The sequence below is a fragment of the Sceloporus occidentalis genome, unplaced genomic scaffold, assembly GCF_023333645.1.
Source record: "Sceloporus occidentalis isolate IW3139 unplaced genomic scaffold, rSceOcc1.0.p SCAF_5, whole genome shotgun sequence".
NCBI classification, from domain to species: domain Eukaryota; kingdom Metazoa; phylum Chordata; class Lepidosauria; order Squamata; family Phrynosomatidae; genus Sceloporus; species Sceloporus occidentalis.
This window is the reverse complement of record NW_028316985.1, coordinates 113,731,560-113,751,003: the sequence shown is the minus strand read 5'-3', so window position 1 is coordinate 113,751,003 and position 19,444 is coordinate 113,731,560. Positions and strand designations below refer to the sequence as shown.

The 19,444-nt window shown below is 39.5% G+C and overlaps 1 protein-coding gene across 4 annotated transcripts in view; it reads left to right on the top strand.

The window, feature by feature from the left end:
- Positions 1–11,716, top strand: part of PDS5A (PDS5 cohesin associated factor A) — a 64,632-nt gene extending 52,916 nt beyond the window's left edge. For 2 of the 4 annotated variants that reach the window (XM_089525131.1, XM_089525133.1), the window contains exons 31-34: positions 1,689–1,794; positions 3,998–4,344; positions 7,446–7,596; positions 10,586–11,716. In XM_089525131.1, the coding sequence (XP_089381257.1) occupies positions 1,689–1,794; positions 3,998–4,344; positions 7,446–7,596; positions 10,586–10,678 (697 nt within the window). In that variant the 3' untranslated portion in view covers positions 10,679–11,716. The remainder of the gene's footprint in view (positions 1–1,688; positions 1,795–3,997; positions 4,345–7,445; positions 7,597–10,585) is intronic. The other 2 variants (XM_089525132.1, XM_089525135.1) reach the window with 2 other exon arrangements.
- Positions 11,717–19,444: the final 7,728 nt, after the last annotated feature.

Here is a 19,444-nt window from a genome sequence, read left to right as displayed (position 1 = left end):
AGGGATCACCAGAAATTTCCTTGCCTGTCTGTGGCTATACTATATCTGCCATAATTATGTGAGAAATTACCTATCTTTATTGGTGTCTTTGTTTTTTGCTGCCCTGATATAGAAATTCAGAAGTTGTAATAATCTTTCATGCCCAGTATCCTATGAGAGCTGATTTCAGAAATGTGAATCACTCAGACTTTTGGTTCAATCCCTTAGTCTAGGTTCTTACATTGTTGAAATCTCACATACTGTATAATATTAAGCTCCTAGCTAACTAAATTCTGCAATATATATGATGTAAGATGTTCATATGACTGTGACACCATCTATCAAAAACTGACCACATATTATTGATACTGTGCAGTAAGATTGTTAAAGTAATAATACTTATTAATGGATTGGTACATAATTCCATATTCTGTAATAAAACAAGATCCAGAGATCACTTATTGATCCCCAGCCCTACTCTTGAGCGTGAATGGACATAATCCCTTATGCTACATTTACTAAAGTATCAATTGTTTAACAGCGTCATAACATCTTGAAGCATATTAAAATTAAACTCTTAAATTACTTGATTGCAAACTACTATATTTTGGTGCTGTGAGTTCCACTGTTCCAAATACTGTCTATTATACTGCGTTTTAGAGCAGGGTGGAAATTAGCCAGGTCTCCAGCTTTGTGGGTCTACAACTCCCAGCAGTTCTAGCCAGCATAGCCAATAATGAAGAATACAATAGTCCTTTGTTATCCCCTGGGGTTTGGTTCCAGGATCCCCCTATGGATAACAAAATATGTGAATGTTCAAGTTCCATTAAATACAGTGGCATAGTAAAATGGCATCCCTTATTTAAAATGGAAAAATCAAGGTTTGCTTGTTGTAATTTATACATTTTTAAAATATTTTGAAGCCGCAGATAGTTGAATCCGTGGATAAAAAATCCATGCATATGGCAGGCTGACTGTACTCCAAATTGCAGTTGAGCAACATCTGAAGAGCTGCACAATATCCAACCTGCTTTAGGACATGTTTTTTATGTATTGCAGTATTACACCTCTATAGATTTGTGTCTATGGCCCAGGCTGCGCAAAGACAGTGGGATAGCAGCTGAGTGAACTCATTAATTGCTATTAGAAGGGGTTTTTTTTCCCCTCCAAGACAGTATTTTTTAATTCATTGCAGACTGATTAAGTGCTTGTGTATGCTTACTTGGAAAGTTTTTTCAGAGCAAAATGTGGATGCTGTGTAAAATAATGTAATGTAGAATAACATTTTTTAAAAGATGACTGAAAGATACATTGCACTCCCTGTGTTTTGACTGTTTTGTAGTTATGGAGATAATGATATATCAAAACTAAAGGCAAAGGACAAAATCTAGCATAGAGGTAGGCACATAGAGAAATCACTGTGTTTAAGAACATGATTCTGTGCAAAATATAGACTAAATAAAATGTGAGTTTATTTTAAAAATTTCTATTTTATTAACTTAGCTTTTAGAGGTGGCAAAACTTTGGATGATTTTACTCTGTTACTTTAAAAAAGTTGAATGAAAGCTATCAATTTGCATGTGCATTTTGATCCATTTTTTACTTTTAATTTGTTAATTAGTTGCACTGTAAAGGGACACAGATCTTTTCTGTTTCACACAGTTAGAGTGAAAAGTTATTTACATCGTTTTTTTAAAATCTTCCAATAGGGAGGAGAACACAGACATATCAGAAATTGGTGTCAGTGAAAATGATGAAAATCCGGTGAGAATTATTTCTGTCACTCCAGCAAAAATAGAACCTGTAAAGAATAAGGTATGATTGAGAAGTTTATTTCATTGTATTTAGCTATTTTGATAATCTGCCTTGGAAGTGTTCCAGATATTTATATCTAACTGTTCCATTTTGTCTGCCACTCCATGAATATGAACTTAATTTCATAATGTTGGCGGGATACAGACCGCCCCTTTGAGGCGGCCTGCACCCGCCCCTTTCCCTACCAGATCGGGCCCTGGGCATCCGCAGCAGCAGCCCAAGAGGCCCCAATCCGCCGCTTCTCCAGGCCTCGGGGAAGCAGCAAAACGCCGCTTCCCCCTGGCCTGGAAAGGGGTGTCTTTGGGGCTTCATGCCCCAAGGACATCCCAACAGCTGCGCCTTTCTCTTCCATATTGCTGGTGCAGCCGTGTAAAGACTGCGCCAGTGATACACGCAGCAAAAAGGAGCTCTGTTTTGGAGCTCCTTCCAGCGCCGCTGAAAGGGCGCCACACGCACCCTGCAGTGGTGTGAGCACATCACACCCGCGCGCGTGCTGTTTGGCTGCGGCGCGGCCGTGACATCACAATGGTGGCGCCCATGTATACAGGGCGCCGCCATTATTATGCCACAGGTATGTTCTAGGATTGCGGGGTGTCTGTAAAGGACGCCCCGAGGCAACCCTAGCACATATCCAGGCCGGTGCAAAGTGCCGTTGATAACTTTCCTGACATGTAGTAAAAACAACTTAAAGTGAGATTATTGATCTGCGTTAATATTTTCCTGATTGGTCAGGTGAAAAAAGAAACGTATCATATTTGTATCTATATGTGTAGTTGAGCCATGTCAACTATAGGACCAGTACATTTGCTTGAGCACATGAAGTGATATGAAATATTAATTTTGCACACTTTGACTGATTTTGTCTTGTTACATGTCCATGTCCTGAACATGGTGATTTAATTTGTGTGAGGCAGGAAGCATGAGTAGCAATACAGCACAATGAACAGAATATTAAATTTACACCAAGGAGAAAGTAAGGATGTAATGGATTTTAAACATACCATATGTGTTGCCCTAAACTGTCTATAAATAGACAAAGGTAAAAATAGTATTTAAATAAATAAATAATAAGGCATTGGACCACATTAAATTGGGATCATGATTACAGAGAGAGAAATATCAAATGATGTTTAAAACTTTTTTTTGTAGACTGTGATATTACATTTGTTTTGAGCAGGTAAATGAATGCAGTCTGTCACAGGGTATATAGGCCTTATGGGTGCAACAGCATCTTCACTGCAGGGCTCCCTTCTCTTTACACTACTGAATATACTCAACTATACGTTGATCTCATATATAAGTTGAGGGCAGGTTTTGGGCCAGAATTATGGATTTTGATATGACCTGTGGATAGGTAGAGATTAAACATAGGGGCACATAACAAAGGAGATAAAGAAGAAGAAAAGGAAAACAATCCTAAAGAATTTAGAGAATTCCAGTAGGCATAACTATTTGTGCTCACACTAAAGGCTGGATGGAGAAGGGTGTAAAGCATGGGTCAGGACAGATTATGCTCTTGCCTTAAACCTGGGGATAGTTTCCTTTTCAAATAAGAGTTAATGTACAGTATTTATATTGACTTGTGGATAAGTCAACACAGGTTTTTTTGGGTCAATTTTTGACCAAATTTTCTAGACTTATACATGAGTATACAGTTTGGCCTTTCTTTACGCAGGGGATCCATTCCAGATTCCCCCACTTAAAGCAAATACCACCTATGCTCGAACCCCATTTAAATGAATGGGGCTCGTTCACCTGGTGGCACGCACCTGCCACAGGCGCACACCCCATTCATCCCTATGGGACGCGTTGCTTCTTCTCCCCACGTAGCTTTCAGCATATGCTGAAAGCTATGTAAAGCGCACCCGCGTATGACGCAGGTGCATTGTATACAGTAATTCTCCCCCATCCTTAAGGTTATGGGTCATGTTTTATACGTGGATAATGCCATTCAGAGTTTGCTCACAAGTCAGGTTTTGAGAATTCAAAATAATATATTTTATAAATGAAATGTTGGCGGAGGGTCATGGTTTGGGAATATTAATATTCTCTTAAAACTGCAAGTCCGCCTGGACTAATTATGTTGTGGTGCTTGGAAGGTTCCTTCTGTAGTTGCTTTTGAAAATGTGCTTATAAAATACAAGCTTTTCAATGAAAAACTAAATTTTAGGGACTCATTTGAAAACAAGATTCTCTTCTCTAGGAGATTAACTCTGATCAAGCAACGCAAGGAAATGGTAGCACTGAACGTGCGAAAAAAAGAACTGCAGCAGCAGCTGGAACAGAAAATATCCATCAAAAGACAGAAGAAAATAAAACGGATGAAACAGGCCAGCCTGCCCCTCCCAAACCCAGGCGAGGACGCCCACCCAAGTCCGAATCTCAGGGCACCACAGCAAAAAATGTTGAAACAAATAAACCATCTGGTAGAGGACGGAAAAGGGCAGCACCAAGTCAAGAAGGTTTAGAGGCAACTAATGCCAAAGCACCAAAACAGCAAGACACAGTGAAAAAGGCAGTACCACCACAGAGACAGATTGATCTACAGAGGTAAACACACAATTTTTCTGTTATGAGAAAGGCTCTTGAATTTGTAAGAGTCCTGTCATAAACACAACATGTCTTAGGTCAGTAAATCAAAACAGCCTAGATTTAACTCTTAGTTTAACTCTGTCACCACCTGGTATATTCATACGTATAGGTGATAAGGCTAATCATCCTGAGTTAGGAGAAAAGTTAGAAATATAAAGGCTATATATGGGTTTTGTTGGGATAGCTGCAATTGTGCACTGTCTTGCATACTGTTCCCTGTCCTGTTACTTGACTTCTGCACCTTGTTTCTCTGGGTGAGCTACATTGTCAACATTTTCTCTGTTATATTTCTATAATACTAATCTCAGCCTTTCACCAAAATTCAAATTTCTAAGATTACATGTCTTATTAGTCTGTGCATTTTATTTTCAGATGTAAAATGTTATGAATCAGGACATTCAGATTGTTGGGATGGTATTTTACCATAAAGATCCTCCCCCTCACCTGACTAATGTTAAGGAACATCAGAGTTGAGGAGTGCAGAAAAAAAAAGCTATTCTGTTGCTTAAAAAATGTTAGCCTCTCCAGCTGACGCCAAGACTTGCAGCCAACACTGGCTACTTCTAAGTAAGAATGGGCCCTTGGTATTCACTGGTGTTTGGTTCCAGGATTCCCCCATGGATCCCCAAATGCATGGGTGTTCAAGTCCCATTATATACAGTGGCATAGTCAAATGGTGACCCTTATATAACATAGGAAAATCACATTTATTTATTTATTATTTTACTACAGTATTTTTAAACCATGGATGGTTGAATCTGTGGATAAAGAATCCATAGATATGGCAAGCTGACTGTAGCCAGAAGGTCTTGGTGGCTCCTGGAGACTTTCTCTTGTCTGAATCTAATGTGGCAACTATAGGAACTTTTCATTCTCTCAACCCACAGTCCTTTGGGTTGCAGCACCTTGAGCAAGTTCCAGAGGCAGGAGCCGCAAGGCTTTTTTCATTACTTTTCTTGTTAGATGTAGACAACTAGAACCCTGGAAGTGCATTCTGCACCCTAAAGTTCTCCTTTGCCATTATGTCTCTCATTTTCTTCTGCTTAGGTTGTAAAGCAGAGAAATGTTATTTAATTTCCCTTATGCCTGAGGGTAAGCAAAAGTAGGAACTTGGATAGATTTTTACTCTTATGTATGCTGCTCTTGCTTTTGCACGAGCAAATTGGAGTAAGCAGCAGAATATGGGAGGGGAGACTCTATTCAGTTCTCTGGTGTTCTTCATAATGGAGTGGAGGCAATCAAAATACTCCTTTGGCTATGCTGATTCTAAATGGGAAAAATTAAGTTTTCATAGTTCCACAAACCCACTCACCAGGAATGGCTGCCCTTCTGTCTGGCAAATAATTCTGAAGAGGAAGGAGCACCTGTATTGGATGCAAGAGAGACTTTGCCCAGAATCCTCTTGGAGGAGTGCTGAGGGACAAAGGAGAGCATAGTGGCATACATAGGGAGTGGAGAGAGTTTAGCTCTTACCCCTAGTAGCTTCAGCAAATGTGCTAGAAGGAGAAGAAGGTGCAGCCTAGAGCCAGCCTCAAGTCTTGGCCTCAGAAAGAGGAGGAGCTGAGGACACTGCCCATGCTCTTGCTCTTTCCCCTATTGAATCTAAAGGATTTTATTCCTTTTTTGGCCTGATTCTTTCCTCCTAGCAACCCTGTTCTTTCACTGTCCTAATTTTATATGGGGGAGGGGGGAGAAGGATGGAATTAAGATGACTTGTTCTTTCACAGAAAAAGGTATGTGGCTGGAATTTCTTGAAGCTGTCTTCCTGTGGGGCCAGGGAGTGTGGTAAAAGCATGCTTTTTTATTTTTGGTTTTTGTTTTACACCATTGTAAGTGAGTGTACATTCGCTCACAAAAAAATGAAGGTGCTTTACTACTCCTGGGTAGAAGAAGAGCCAGCCACTTAATTTCTGTGGCTCTCCCAGAAAATTATTTTATTCATGCTGTGGGTCATTCCTTAGTCAGAGGCAAAAACACCAACCAGGAAAAAGTCTATCCTGGAATTTTTTGCTCTCTGAGTAGCAGGTGGATAGTTTCACTCCATTGCTAAAGCTGTGTGTGTGGTGATGGAGATTAGACCTTTTTCTGTAACTTCACACTCCATTAAGTATTTACAGATGCATAGATGGTGATTAGATGTCCACAAAATATGAGGCCTATCCATCCACCCACAATTGAGGAAGAATATCTTTGGGCCAGAACAGACTGGTAAAATACGCTGTCTTCCCAGCAGTTTGGGGCATGGCATATGCAAAACGCATGCCCCCAAGCCGGCAGGAAGCCGCCATGAAGCTGCCATGAAGCCACCTGGCCATTTACACGGCAGCAGCTTTTCGGCACTCCAGTGACACAGTGTTTAGACACTGCACACTGCAGGAGCGCCAAAAAGCCACAGTGGCAGCGGAAAGTGCACCCTTTTTCCGGCACAAAAAGGAGCAGCATTTTGCTTCTTCTTCTTGAGTCAGAAAAAAGTTGGATTGGGGCCACGGCATGCAGTTGCCATGGTCCCAATCCAGCGCTCAAAGGGGCAGCATCATACCGCCCCTTTGGGACAATCTGGTCCAGCATTTACTTCATACTAATAAAGTGTTTACCCTGTCCAAAAGGTATTTTTGTGTACAAGGAACTAATGAAGGAGGACAGGAATGGCATGAAACACTTGCTGCATTTAAATTTCTAGATGGTCAAGAGAGTAATAATTACAAATAAAGACTGGTTGCAAAGTCTGGCAAATATATGTTGCCTTCTTGTTGTATAGCAATTTGTTTCTGAAATGCTGAAGAGGGGAACATTGAAGACTAATGTGGGATACAGGTCTTGTGATCAAAGAAAAAAGTGTAAAATTCTAGTAAAACTATACTTTCCCACTCATCTGTAAATTACATTGATATAGTCTAGAGAAGTTTGTTGTTTCAAGGGGGCTTTAAAAATAATCTGTATATATTGAGTTCTGGAAAACAGCAATTACCTTTTCATTTCAAAGGACCCAAACACAATTCTTAGCTTGGTTTAGTTAGAAATTTACTCCCAAATGATATTACCATTCTAACATTTTTCAGAAGCCAGGTGCTGGGAAGTGATGGAGATTCAGTGATGGAGATAGAATCAAGTCCTGGATATTCTCCAAATGAAATGGATCTTTTTAAACTTTGTGAGAGCAGCCAGGAAGACACTGAGGATACAGATGTAACAGAGGGAGGCTTCCTGAAGGTGCAGCAGGCAGCTTATACAGGGCTATGTTGTTGTTTTTTAAACCATGGGTTGGGCGGTGCTGAAAGGAGGTGGCAGTAGTCAGGCATATGGAAATAAATGCTGAGCATCACAATATAATTGTGGCCCGATTCCTCTTGGTAGTACCAAGTAGAATAAACCCATTTAATCAGTGGGATTTACAGAAGCTGGAACTGTTACAGCTAGAACTAACCAACAAGTTTTAGGCTGTGTGTCTAGTTAATTTAGCTCTTGCAAGATGATAACCCAGGAGTAAATAATACTGTCCTTTACTGGACATCTTATATAAGAGGGTGCTGAAAATTTCTTGGCCCAACCAAGAAGGGAACGACCTCAAACCATGACACTTACGTGTTTTTTCACACATTCACCCCAAACTTTGACACACATGGTAGATCATTTTTCAAGATTCTTTAACTCTTCCAGGGGAAAAAAAACACACACCTGAAATACTGCTCTTCTGCTGCTATCACCTCTGGATCATTTGAAAATTTCCTTCCTTTCAAACTCTTTTTAAAGTTTTGAAACAAGAAATAGTCAGATGAAGTAGCGTGGATGAAAAAAACATCTTTGCTACTTCCCTCACCATTTTTCCTTTACTGCCTACTTTAATTGGCACAGCAGGTTAGAGTAGTATTCTGCATTAACTATTTGGCCCTTTTGAAGATAGTCAGTCATCAAAATACCTTCCTTATCCCAAAACAAAAAACAACTTGTGGCCATGACCTTTCCTGCTGACCTTTGTGTCTTGATTTTTTTTTTTTTTTTTTTTTTTTTTGCCATGGAGAACCTAATTGCTTCTACTGCCAGAACTGTTGTTCAGTCTCTGGATCATAGTGATATAACCATGTTTCATCAGCAGTGACTAGTCACTGCAAAAAAAGATCACTAGATCTCTCAAAATAGCAACTTGGAGGTATCGACTTAAATGTCATTTCTGATCAACAGTCAAACATTTTGGCATCCCTTGGCTGACAGCTTCTGCATAGCCAGTTGCTCATGAATTATAAACCCAATGCAATCCCAGGATAACTAGTGTCTCAGCAATTGTTTCATGTGAGATTTACTGATCTGCCAAAATCAGATCATGAACACGCTCAATACCGTATATACTCATGTATAAGTCAACCTTGTGTGTAAGTCGAGAGCGGTTTTTGGGGCCAAAATCATGGATTTTGATATGACCCGTGGATAAGTTGAGGGTCAAACACTGGAGCATATTACAAAAGATACTTGGGTACTTGGAGGACTGCCTCTCCCCATATAATCCGCCCCGCGCTCTCAGATTGGCCGGGAAGCAATTGTTGAGGATTCCTGATACGAGGTACACCGTGACTGCACAGAGGGCGTTTTCCAAGTCGGCCCCGCAGCTTTGGAACTCTCTTCCCGGCGAGCTCCGCTCGGTTACCTCCCTTGACCTGTTTAGGAAGAAGCTGAAGACCTACCTCTTCCAGCAGGCTTTCCCCTAGGCTGTGATATCTGCTCTCTCCCCGTTACACTAGCACTTTTGAGCTAGCTATTGTTGTGGTTTTAATGTTTGTAATTTTTATCTTGTTTTTAAATATTGATGTATTGTTTGAGATTTTATAACGCAGATACTGTTGTAAATTGTACATTGTTTAGTACCCCTGTTGTAACCTGCTTTGATCTCCCTGGAAAAGCGGGCTATAAATAAACAGTATTATTATTATTATTAAGATCTAAAGGGGGAAACAAAGCACCACTTTCCTCCCTATATCTCCCTCTCTGGACCTCTCCCAAGGGTCACAGTCTTGGCATGGAAAGGGGGAAACAAACCTTGGCGCACACACACACACATTCTTCCCCTTACCAAAAGCATCTCCAAGGCCCATGGCTTGCAAAAGGGAGGACAGACTCCACTTTCTCTCTCTCTGCTCGTCACCCCCAGGATTCCCAAGGCTCATGGCTTGCAAAAAGGAGGACAGATTCCCCCCCCCCTTCTCTCTCTCTCTCTCTCTCTCTGCCCTTCACCCCCAGGACTCTCAAGGCTCATGGCTTGCAAAACTGGGTACAAGCCTGGGCATACTCTCAGTGTGTTTGTGTGCCTTGCCTCAGCAGCTGCCTCATAACTCTGGCTGCGCAAGAAGGCTGAGAGGGATAACACACACACACACACACGGAGAGAGAGAGAGGAGAGCGCGCCGAGGATTCAAATTGGGAGCTGTTACAAGGCTATAGAGGAAAGTGGGCACTTCTTCTTTCAGGAAATTTATACGCATTAACTTATACATCTACCCATGATTTTGGAGTCCATGTTGAGGCATAAATTTCTCAACTGAGAGTCAAGTATATTCGATAGTTTCAGGAGTTGACACTATTTAAGGCCTTCCAGACTTTGCTGCATCTTTGGTCTCAAAATCACCATGAGAAAGTTGGCACACAACTTCTTCACAGTTGAGTGCGATGGGCACTTGTCATTCAATGTTTGTGTCATACATGCATGGATTTTCTTTAGAAATTAAAGCTGGACGCCTGCAAATTGGCAGTTTACAGTACAAAACAATCTTTCAATCTACAGTGACAAAATTATGATCAGAAGTGGGATGTTGGTCAGGCCAAGAACTTTTCAGCACTCCCTTGTATAATGATCCTTTTATATTGTTGCAGGGATAACATATGTGGCACTTTGAATTTAAACCAGTGTTCTCTTAAACATATTGCTTGGCCTGTTATAAATACCAGTTGTCTACAGTGACATTTAGAGGAGACCTTTATCTTTGACACATAAATGTGAATTAAAAAACATAATTTGCAGCACAATCCTATACATGTATATTTAGAAGCATGTCTCGCTGCTTTCAGTGGTGCTTAGCTTCAGGTAAGTGTGTATAGGATTGCAGCTTCATTAAAAGAAACCAGATATGCACTCAGAGTAGCAAAGTTCTTTTTCTGATTAGATTTTGTTTCCAGTGAGTTTTGACTTCTAATTATCTTTTTCCTCCACAAGGTAAAAAGAAAAAATCCTTGCAAAGGAAGGAGAGAAGGGCCAAATGAAGGCATGCTCCAAGCTTCTGCAAAAACCAAGAAACTTCCTGTATAGGTGCTGAAATTGCTTCAGATCACACAGCTTTCAGCTCTGAAAACAGAAGGAAAACTGCTTCCCTTTCAGATGAAATTAATCTGCAGAAACTCTTGAGAGAGGCTAAAAGCATCTGTACTTATTTCCCCTGAGACTTTTTTTATGAAAAGTCAATAATTAAGCAAATTGCTTAACACTTGATTCCAGTCTCTGCATATCTGGAATTTAAAAGTGTTTTACTCCATTAATTTTCATGCTGCATTTTTTTTTTAGAAGAAAGTCAAAGTGAGGTCCTTAAAGCAACGTTAAAAATTCTCAGACCTAGAACCAGGTATTGCCCACCTCTTTTGAAGAAAAAATTGAAGCCTACTGAATGATTTTTAATCCAAGACAAGGAAAATACCTGCATTCTCATCTTCCTTTTGGAGACTTTTATGTATAATTCTTTCCAGCAAAGTAATATGTACAGATTTTAGTTCCTGCTATGAGAAGTCACATAGTGGCAATTTTTATACATGTTGCTTTCTGACTTTTATCAGAGTGGGAAACTAATCACCTGATTGATTTGCAAGTAGACATTTCATTTTTTTAATTTCCCCCTCCATTTTAGTTTAATATAATTTGCAATAAATGTACATATTGTTGGTTGTTTTATAAAACATATATCACTTCTAAATGGGTTGACTCCTGTAGTTCTGTTGGGATATTCTAAATTTGGAGTAAGGGAGGAAAGAAATCCCAGCATTTGATTTTATAATGTTTGTCACCAGATTTTTATTATTGATGTAAAAAATCAATTTTTAAAAATAGTTGGACTTTTGGCAGCTTTGTAAGGAACGTTGGACATGTTTAGGATTGCTCTCAATTTTAAGCATTGTGCTGATTGAAAGTAAGTCTTGTTTTATGTTTTTGTCTTCCTGTCCCAGCTCATTTTTTAATGTTTAATTTAGAAGACTTGCATCAATATTGATTTTTTTTTTGGCATTGTTCAATCTACAGTGTACACTTTTATGTACACGTGATCATATTTAAGTTTGTTGCATAAAATAAATGCTTCTAGGTGTCACAATGGTATTTTTTATAAAAAAAATATTAGGACTCTTGCTTTACCACCATTCTAAAGGATGTCGACATAACATGTAAGTCAATACAGACTTTAGTGAAGTTTAATGACGGCTCTCTGGCTTCAGTAAATGGATTGGGAAGGCATAGATACATACCGGTAGTCAGCAAAGTGTCTAAATGAAGTTTCAAAAATGCCTCACTGTTCCAGCTCTCTTCATAGCCGATATGTCAAGTCATGCAAATCTATCTTCAGAACAGGAGAAACTTGAAGAAGCGCAGCCTGGCATCTGTGCATTAGTTAAAACTGAATTATGTATGGTATGGCAACTTGATTGGCTTGAGAAACACAACAGCACCAAAGAACTGCTAGTTTTGAAATGAGGGAAAATAACAAGTAATGGGAGCATGACAGTTTACTTTGGGGAGTGTTACATCTTGACCACCACCACCCCAAATTAATAATAACATACAGTATAGAACTAGTGAATGCCAGCTGGAAGTGACTGGTACAATAAAAACCCAATGAAAAGGGCATTATTAATGAACAACTAAAAAACAATTGCATGTGAGATGGTAATGGAGTGCATCAGTTGGTACATGTGGTAGTTGATAAAGCAAAGGAAGCTGAAATTAGAAGCTACAAAGGTGAAAACTCTTCTCCTGGGCTGTGAAGCTGATCTTCCAAACAGGCCATCCTACATGAAATGGCACTAAATGATGGGATGTGAAGTCCTAATTGAACTGAATATTGAAAGAAAGCTGGCTGCCTTGTAAAACTGCACACTTAGACATTTAGTGGTTGTTGATCTTCATGAATAAGAGCCCCAGTTCAAGCTCCATGTAAATGAGATGAGAATGCCTGAATATTTAATTTTTTTAAATTGCTTAACAATCAGGGAGGGGGAGTTTCTGCCTACTGTTATATTACCCTATATTTCAGCATCCCTATGTACCAAATGACAGCTTACTTTTGTCCCTGATTAACCCTCAGTATCACTTCCCTTATTTTTGTCTTTTTGGAAAGCTACATGGATGTGAATTTCTATAGTTGCCATTCTTTAGCATTCAGGCCCCTTACCAAACTGGAAGGCCAGGAGGTACAACATACACATCTTCATTCTAGGACCCATATGTGGATGATAAAGGTGCAGGCAATATATGACCTGACATTTTGCACAGTTTAGCTGCTGAGGTGTAATTTGAACTCTTCCCGATATACTAAAGGCAATCATGTCCTTTCTCCCCAAATATTGGCCCCATATGTATGGGGCCATTGTTAGCCAAATGTGCAGGCAAACACTCCCTTTTTTGGCTTCAGATATTGCTGTGTTAGTCTGTAGCTGTATTAGTATACAAAAGGATACTGTAGTGCCATGAACAGTGTGTCAAAGATGTTGTAGTATAAACTTTCATAGACTTATTCTGGTTCTGTGGAAGCATCAGCATCTGAGGAAGTGAACCAAGTCTACAAAAACGTATGCTACAACTTTTGCAGTCTAGAATGTTACAAGATTTCTTTGCATACCTCTTTTGGCTTGTAACTCTTAGTAAAAAATAAGCAGTAAATGGGAGAGAGCATTAGCCAATATAACTAGAATAGGCTCATGCTATGACCTGTGGAATACATGTACATCCAAATTTCATCTAAAAAGTATTGATGGGTGTATGTTACTGTAGGTGTCTATGAAATTGTAGCATATTTTACCAGAATCTAATGTGCTAGGGCACGAGGGCATTGGAGATGGACTGGCACCGAGAGCAGCGAGCTCAGTTGAGGCAACCTGATCAAATTCTGTGTGAAAATGTTAAAATACAAGCAGCAAAAAGGGTCCTTGCACCAGCAAAAAGGGTAAACAGAAAAAGGCCCATATGAGCAGAAGGGACTCTTGATGAGGGCTATACTTTAAATGTTAAGGAAGGATGGATCTTAAGGAGCTTTTGCAGGAGCATGGGATATGCATGGTCCTGGCACTTCTCTCCTTCATTAGAAACTGGTAGGGAGAGACATGGGAATCAGTGTTAAATATCAAATGAAACACTTGTGTCTTCAATGATCTGTTTTCTGTGCCATGTCATGTGTATAATGAGCAGCTTAGTTAAAACTTTGGTGAAGCCTAAATAGAGCATTATAATGAAGGCTGAGGAAGGATGTAGACAACGATGGCAGACCTGCATTTTGGGATTACTGACTTAGCTCTATGTTGAACCGAAGACCAAGCCTACTCTTCTGTCCCAACACATCAGAAGCATCAAACACCTGAACAGCAGAGGCTATTTCAAGAGAAATTAAGACTGCTTCTGGTTCAATTCTGTACAGGTATTACACAAAATAACTTGACCATAGCAAGCAATTATTAAAGCGAAGATTCTATTTTTTACATCTTCTGTGCAGGTCGGCCTTGTTGTCATGCGCTTCCAAGTCATTTCTTATGAATCAGTCCCTGTGTTTTCTTGGCAGCATCTGTTGAAAGGGGGTTTGCTCTTGCCTTCCTCAGAAGCAGAGTATTACTTACCCAAGATCATCCAGTGGGTTTCTGTGGATGAGCAGAGAGATTCAAACCCTGGGCTCTGACCTAGCCCAACACTCAAACCAACACACCACACTAGCTTTCTAGATGTGTTTTGAACTGAACTAATTCCCTTACTGTGTCAATGCACATACACCTGGGTGCTAGGATAGCTATATCCCCCACAAACTCCAGTTCTTAAGTCTCCATGCAAATGTATATACAGTAGGCCTCCTGATCCTAGTCCGATAGGTACCATCATAATGTAGCTTTTACTGAAAATAAGAGATAATAAAGTACCTACTCAAGCTGCAGTATGAGTCTTGTGAATAGGAGTAACTAAGGTACCAGACCCAATCTGATCCTGGAAGCTAAATAGGGCCACCTCTCTTCAGAACTTGTATAAAAGACTACCAATACCAGATATTGTAGGGTACTTTTCAGAGAAAAGACCTGGAAAACCACATTGCCTAAATAAGTGCTACAAAATTCATGGGTTCACCATAAGTTGAACAGCAACTTGAAGGTGCATACACACAAAGTATGTGTGCCACTGGTATGTCTAGAAGTAGGTGTTTATTGCAGTTGAGGATTTCTGATGTTCCCAGGTAAGTGATCAAAATTGCTTATTGCCCTATGAAAGCTTTGCTCACTCTGCCAAAATGTAGAGATGTGAGGTAAAGGGACTACCACCAACTGCTTCTGAAAAAGAAAAAAGTGTCTTCCAATCAAGTTTTTCAGTTGACCATTTTTCAAAAACCTAGAATCATAGAGTTGGAAGACACCATGAGGGCCATACAGTTCAACCCCTGCATTGCAGGAATATTCATTCGAAATACTCCCAACAGATGACCATCCAGCCTGTTCAAAAACCCTGACTCCACCACACTCCATTGCAACATATTCTACTATCAAACATCTCTTACCATCAAGATCTTCCTAGTGTTTAGGTGGAATCCCTTTTCCTGTAGCATAAATCCATTATTCTGTGTCCTATTCTCTGGAACAGCAGAAAACAAGCTTGCTCCATCCTTAATTATGACATCCCATCAAATATTTAAACATATTAAAACATGGCTATCATGTCACCCCTTAACCCTTTCTTCGTACCTAGCTGCCTAAGTTGCTCCTCATAGGGCACTGTTTCCAGACCTTTCACCATTTTGGTCACTCTTCTGGACATGCTCCAGCTTGTCAAGATCCTATTTGAGTTTTTCTCTTAACGGATGGGTGCCAGTGTACCCTTGTATTTGAGATCTTAGTCCTGAATACTGTTAGTTCCAAATTCATTGAACCCTGTGGATTTACCTATGACTCAGGGCCTGAACAGACAGGCCAAAATAAAGCTAGTTCAGGTCATTTTGGAGGCATGCTGTATAAATGATACATGCATCTTAAGAGGCCAGAAGTTGCACCAAAACTGTGCTTCACTCCTTAGGACTGGAGCATGGCTTTGGCATGGCTTCCAGCCTCTTAGGGCACATGCAGCTTTTAAACAGCATACCTCCATAGTGACTCAAAGCATCTTTATTTTGGCCTGTCAATTTGGGCCCTCAGCCACTCATTTGAAAAGGTCTACTCTGAGGCTGACCAATGGGACTCAAAGCTGCAAGTAAGAATACAAGTTAATACTTGCCTTGGGACAGTCATGATTGAGACCTCAGTTCCTTTAAAGGGAGGGAGGATCTTACTAAAACCACAAAATACAACCGTCAACTGAAAATGTTTAGAGAACTTGCAACCCAAACTTTTAATGAACTTATTACACTATACTTGAACATGATGTATCATCACCTGTTCTGGAGATTTATTACCACGAAATAAAATGAAGAACTTTTCAGGGAAACATGCATTTATTGTTAAGCATTTGCAGTGGAAATCAACATTTTTAAAATGTGTATTTATTTTAAAAAACTGTGTACAAAAGTGTTGTGTTTTTATTCTTGAGACAAACACCAAGGTTGCATTCCAGCCCATTCATTTTTTCTTACAATAAAGTGAAATGCTCTGTGAAAAGCTCCCTCCAAATACCCTTTGTCGTCTTGGTCAAGGAAAAACAAAATCCAACACAAATTGGGAGGGAAAACAGGTCAGCAAGGATCTTCAACAGTACTCTTCTGAGAGATGCCCTGTGCAGAGCACCATGTTGCAACTTTTATGATAGGCTCTTTACAGTACTTTTGATCTTGTTGGCATGATTTTGAATGGCTACATTTCAAAACTATTGGGTAGATTTCCTGCCCTCTCCCTTTCCATGGCAACAGAGAAGATGGCTAACCAGACAGAAGCATTACAGTACAGCAGATATGTAGATCACAATGTTGTTGTTTTTTAGGAATGGATTCAGAGCTGATTAGAATAAAACGAGAAGAGTGAGCAGTTAAGGGCACTTGAACATAAAGCTCTAAGAGCACAAAACATAAGATGGGGTCGGTTGAGTATAGTATGTTTTCATTTGAGGTGTCTTTTTTAAAAAGCAGACAGCCACCACACAATCCTACTAGGAGCACCAGTCTGCTTTCAGTGTGGATTTGGCTCAGACTGCAGCTGAGTGAATGAGTGAAAGAACCAGTGCCTCTGACAAGGGTACTCCATGCACAACTGCTATCTCTGCAAAGGCAGTACCTGAAGTAGTCTTTCTTGGCATAGATGAACAATTGGCGAACTGTAACTTGTTCAGCCAGCCTCAGCCACTTTTTGATACTTCCTTCACTGTGAATTTTGCAGTCACTGTGCTAACGCGCACACACACAAACACACGTCCAACATATTGTGGACCCCACAGCCATAATGTATTTAGATAAAACTGGTATTTGGCAAAGATGTCATGATTTATGGAGCCCATACATACAATCCTTTTGCTTTGCCGCTAGTCTTCTTTCAGAGAGAGCAAATACATTAGGAAGAACTGCTTATTTGACAAAGCAGTAAAGACACACTTCATCCAGCTCCAGGTCCACCCACTTTTAAATTATAAAAGGCAAGACATGTTGCCTTTCCCTTCCAAAAGACAAGGTGCACATTCTGCAACATCTTTTCCGTTCTATATACTTGGGTTTGCATAGTTTACTCCCAGACAGAAAGTTCCTTTCAATCACTTGGTTTCCCTTTCCAAACAAAAGTTGAGGTTTCATATATCAGGTTGTTTTCAAATACACCAAAACAAAAATGTATACAAATAATTCACTGTTCAAAAAATGTTCATGAGTTTAAGTTGAGGTCACATGCTGCTGAAAAGCCTTGGATTTCTATAGCACGGGTCAGCTGGAATGTAAAACACTTTTGCACCAGTCACTACTTCATTTGTTAACACTTTCAACGGCAGCTTGACACATGAAGAGAAAAAAATGTTGTGTTCCATCAAGGATTTTAGAAACCCAATTTCATATATAGAATGTTTTTGGCACGTAATGAAAGTTTGCTGAAGCTTATGACAAGGGGAAGGGCATCTCTTCTGCCTCACGTCTGTGAAAGAGTCAGATTGGGGTTATCTTTAGTATCCATTGAAACAGACCAGTTACAGCCATGTTGATTAATTTACTATATACTGGCTATTCTCAGTTCCCTGAAACAAGAATCTTGCATAATCACAAACTACCAGCAACCATGAAAATCATGTAGCCCAGCCTCTATTCAGTGCAGGATCAGCTTTAAAATTGACAGACATTACAGGAGCAATTATGTGGAATACCACACAGAACATGTGAATTGTGCAGCAGATCCTCTTCCCTGAACATACAGGCCACAACTAAAAGGGGGATTAACCTATATTTTAAAAGAATAATAAAGATCCACTGAGTAGTTATCATTACCAAGGTAAAGCCCAGCTGCAATTAGATTGATTGTGGCAGGATGTTAACCCTATTCAGCTCAATTACCTGTCTACTACTATACACATATCCAGTACCATTTTAGTTAACAATTCTTACTCAGATTAGCATGTCCTTATTCCACCTTCTCTGGCACAATGGCAAAGCCGCTGTCTTTACACTAGAACCATAAAATGGAAAGCTACCATCTGTAGTCATATGTGAATTCATTTTACATACACAAACTATAAAGATGTTCTGTACTGAGAAATTAGCCAAGGGACGAAGGTATAGCAATGTTAGCCTAAGCTTTTTCTCCTGTGTTCAAAGCCTTACTAGTATCATTTGACACAATCATAGAAAGCTTTGCTAGAAAGATCATCTAGATGGTAAAGCAAAGACATTTTATCTCATCTAGTTACTTCCAAGCTCTTTCCTTTAATAAGTTGCAAAGAACAAGGAAAATGTAGTCTAGCAGCCATTTACACGATTACCACCAGGGTAAACAATGCTGTAGATGAATTCACACAATATAGACCATTTTTAAAAAGATACAAACACAAATGGCAGATTGCCAGAGTTATCTTGGTCCTGGCTATTATTTAACAAAAACTTTGTCGAGCAGCAGCAGTTTGTTTAAAAAATAAAAATAAATATCAAGGAAAGTAAAACAAAAATCACATTTCCCTTTGGCATCTGAAAGTGATTTACATGACTGCAAGATAAACCACATGACTGCATAAATAGAATGTGAAAAGATTAGTGTTCCATATTGCACAGATACAAACTACCATGTCTTTTTCCATCTGTGTTGTAAATAATTTGATTTATAGATAGCTCAGATATATTGCAGAAGAGACTCCTGCATTAACAAGGTCACACCAAACTTTCCTATACCTCTTTGTTGCAGAATCCTATCAGTTATGTAATCTGAAGGATTAGCAAAAGTGATTTAGACCTGAATCCAATTATTAATCCCAACTAGAACAGATCTTTTGCAACAATGGACTTTATGTAGTGTTACACTGCCAAATTACCATTCACTCAATAGTTCTACATCAACTAGCATTCTTATTAGGACTAATGATTGGATTTAGGCCTTAGTACACTGACTGCTCTTCAACCTTTTTTTAAAAATGGACCATGTAAACATTCCTACCTACAGTAAAGAAGGTTGGGCAGGGCGGAGGAAGCGACAACCTTGTAGATTTTGATATTCTCACAACATGCCCTTATATCACTGCATTTTGCTCAGACTAATTCTTTATGCAATTATACTAACAACTTTTAACAAAGTTATGAGTATTTGGACTTATAAAAACAAATGGGACATTTTAGTTCTCTCAGAATAAATAGAAAGATTGGCTATATGTACAATTGTTTTAACAGAAACAGCAGCCCAGAAG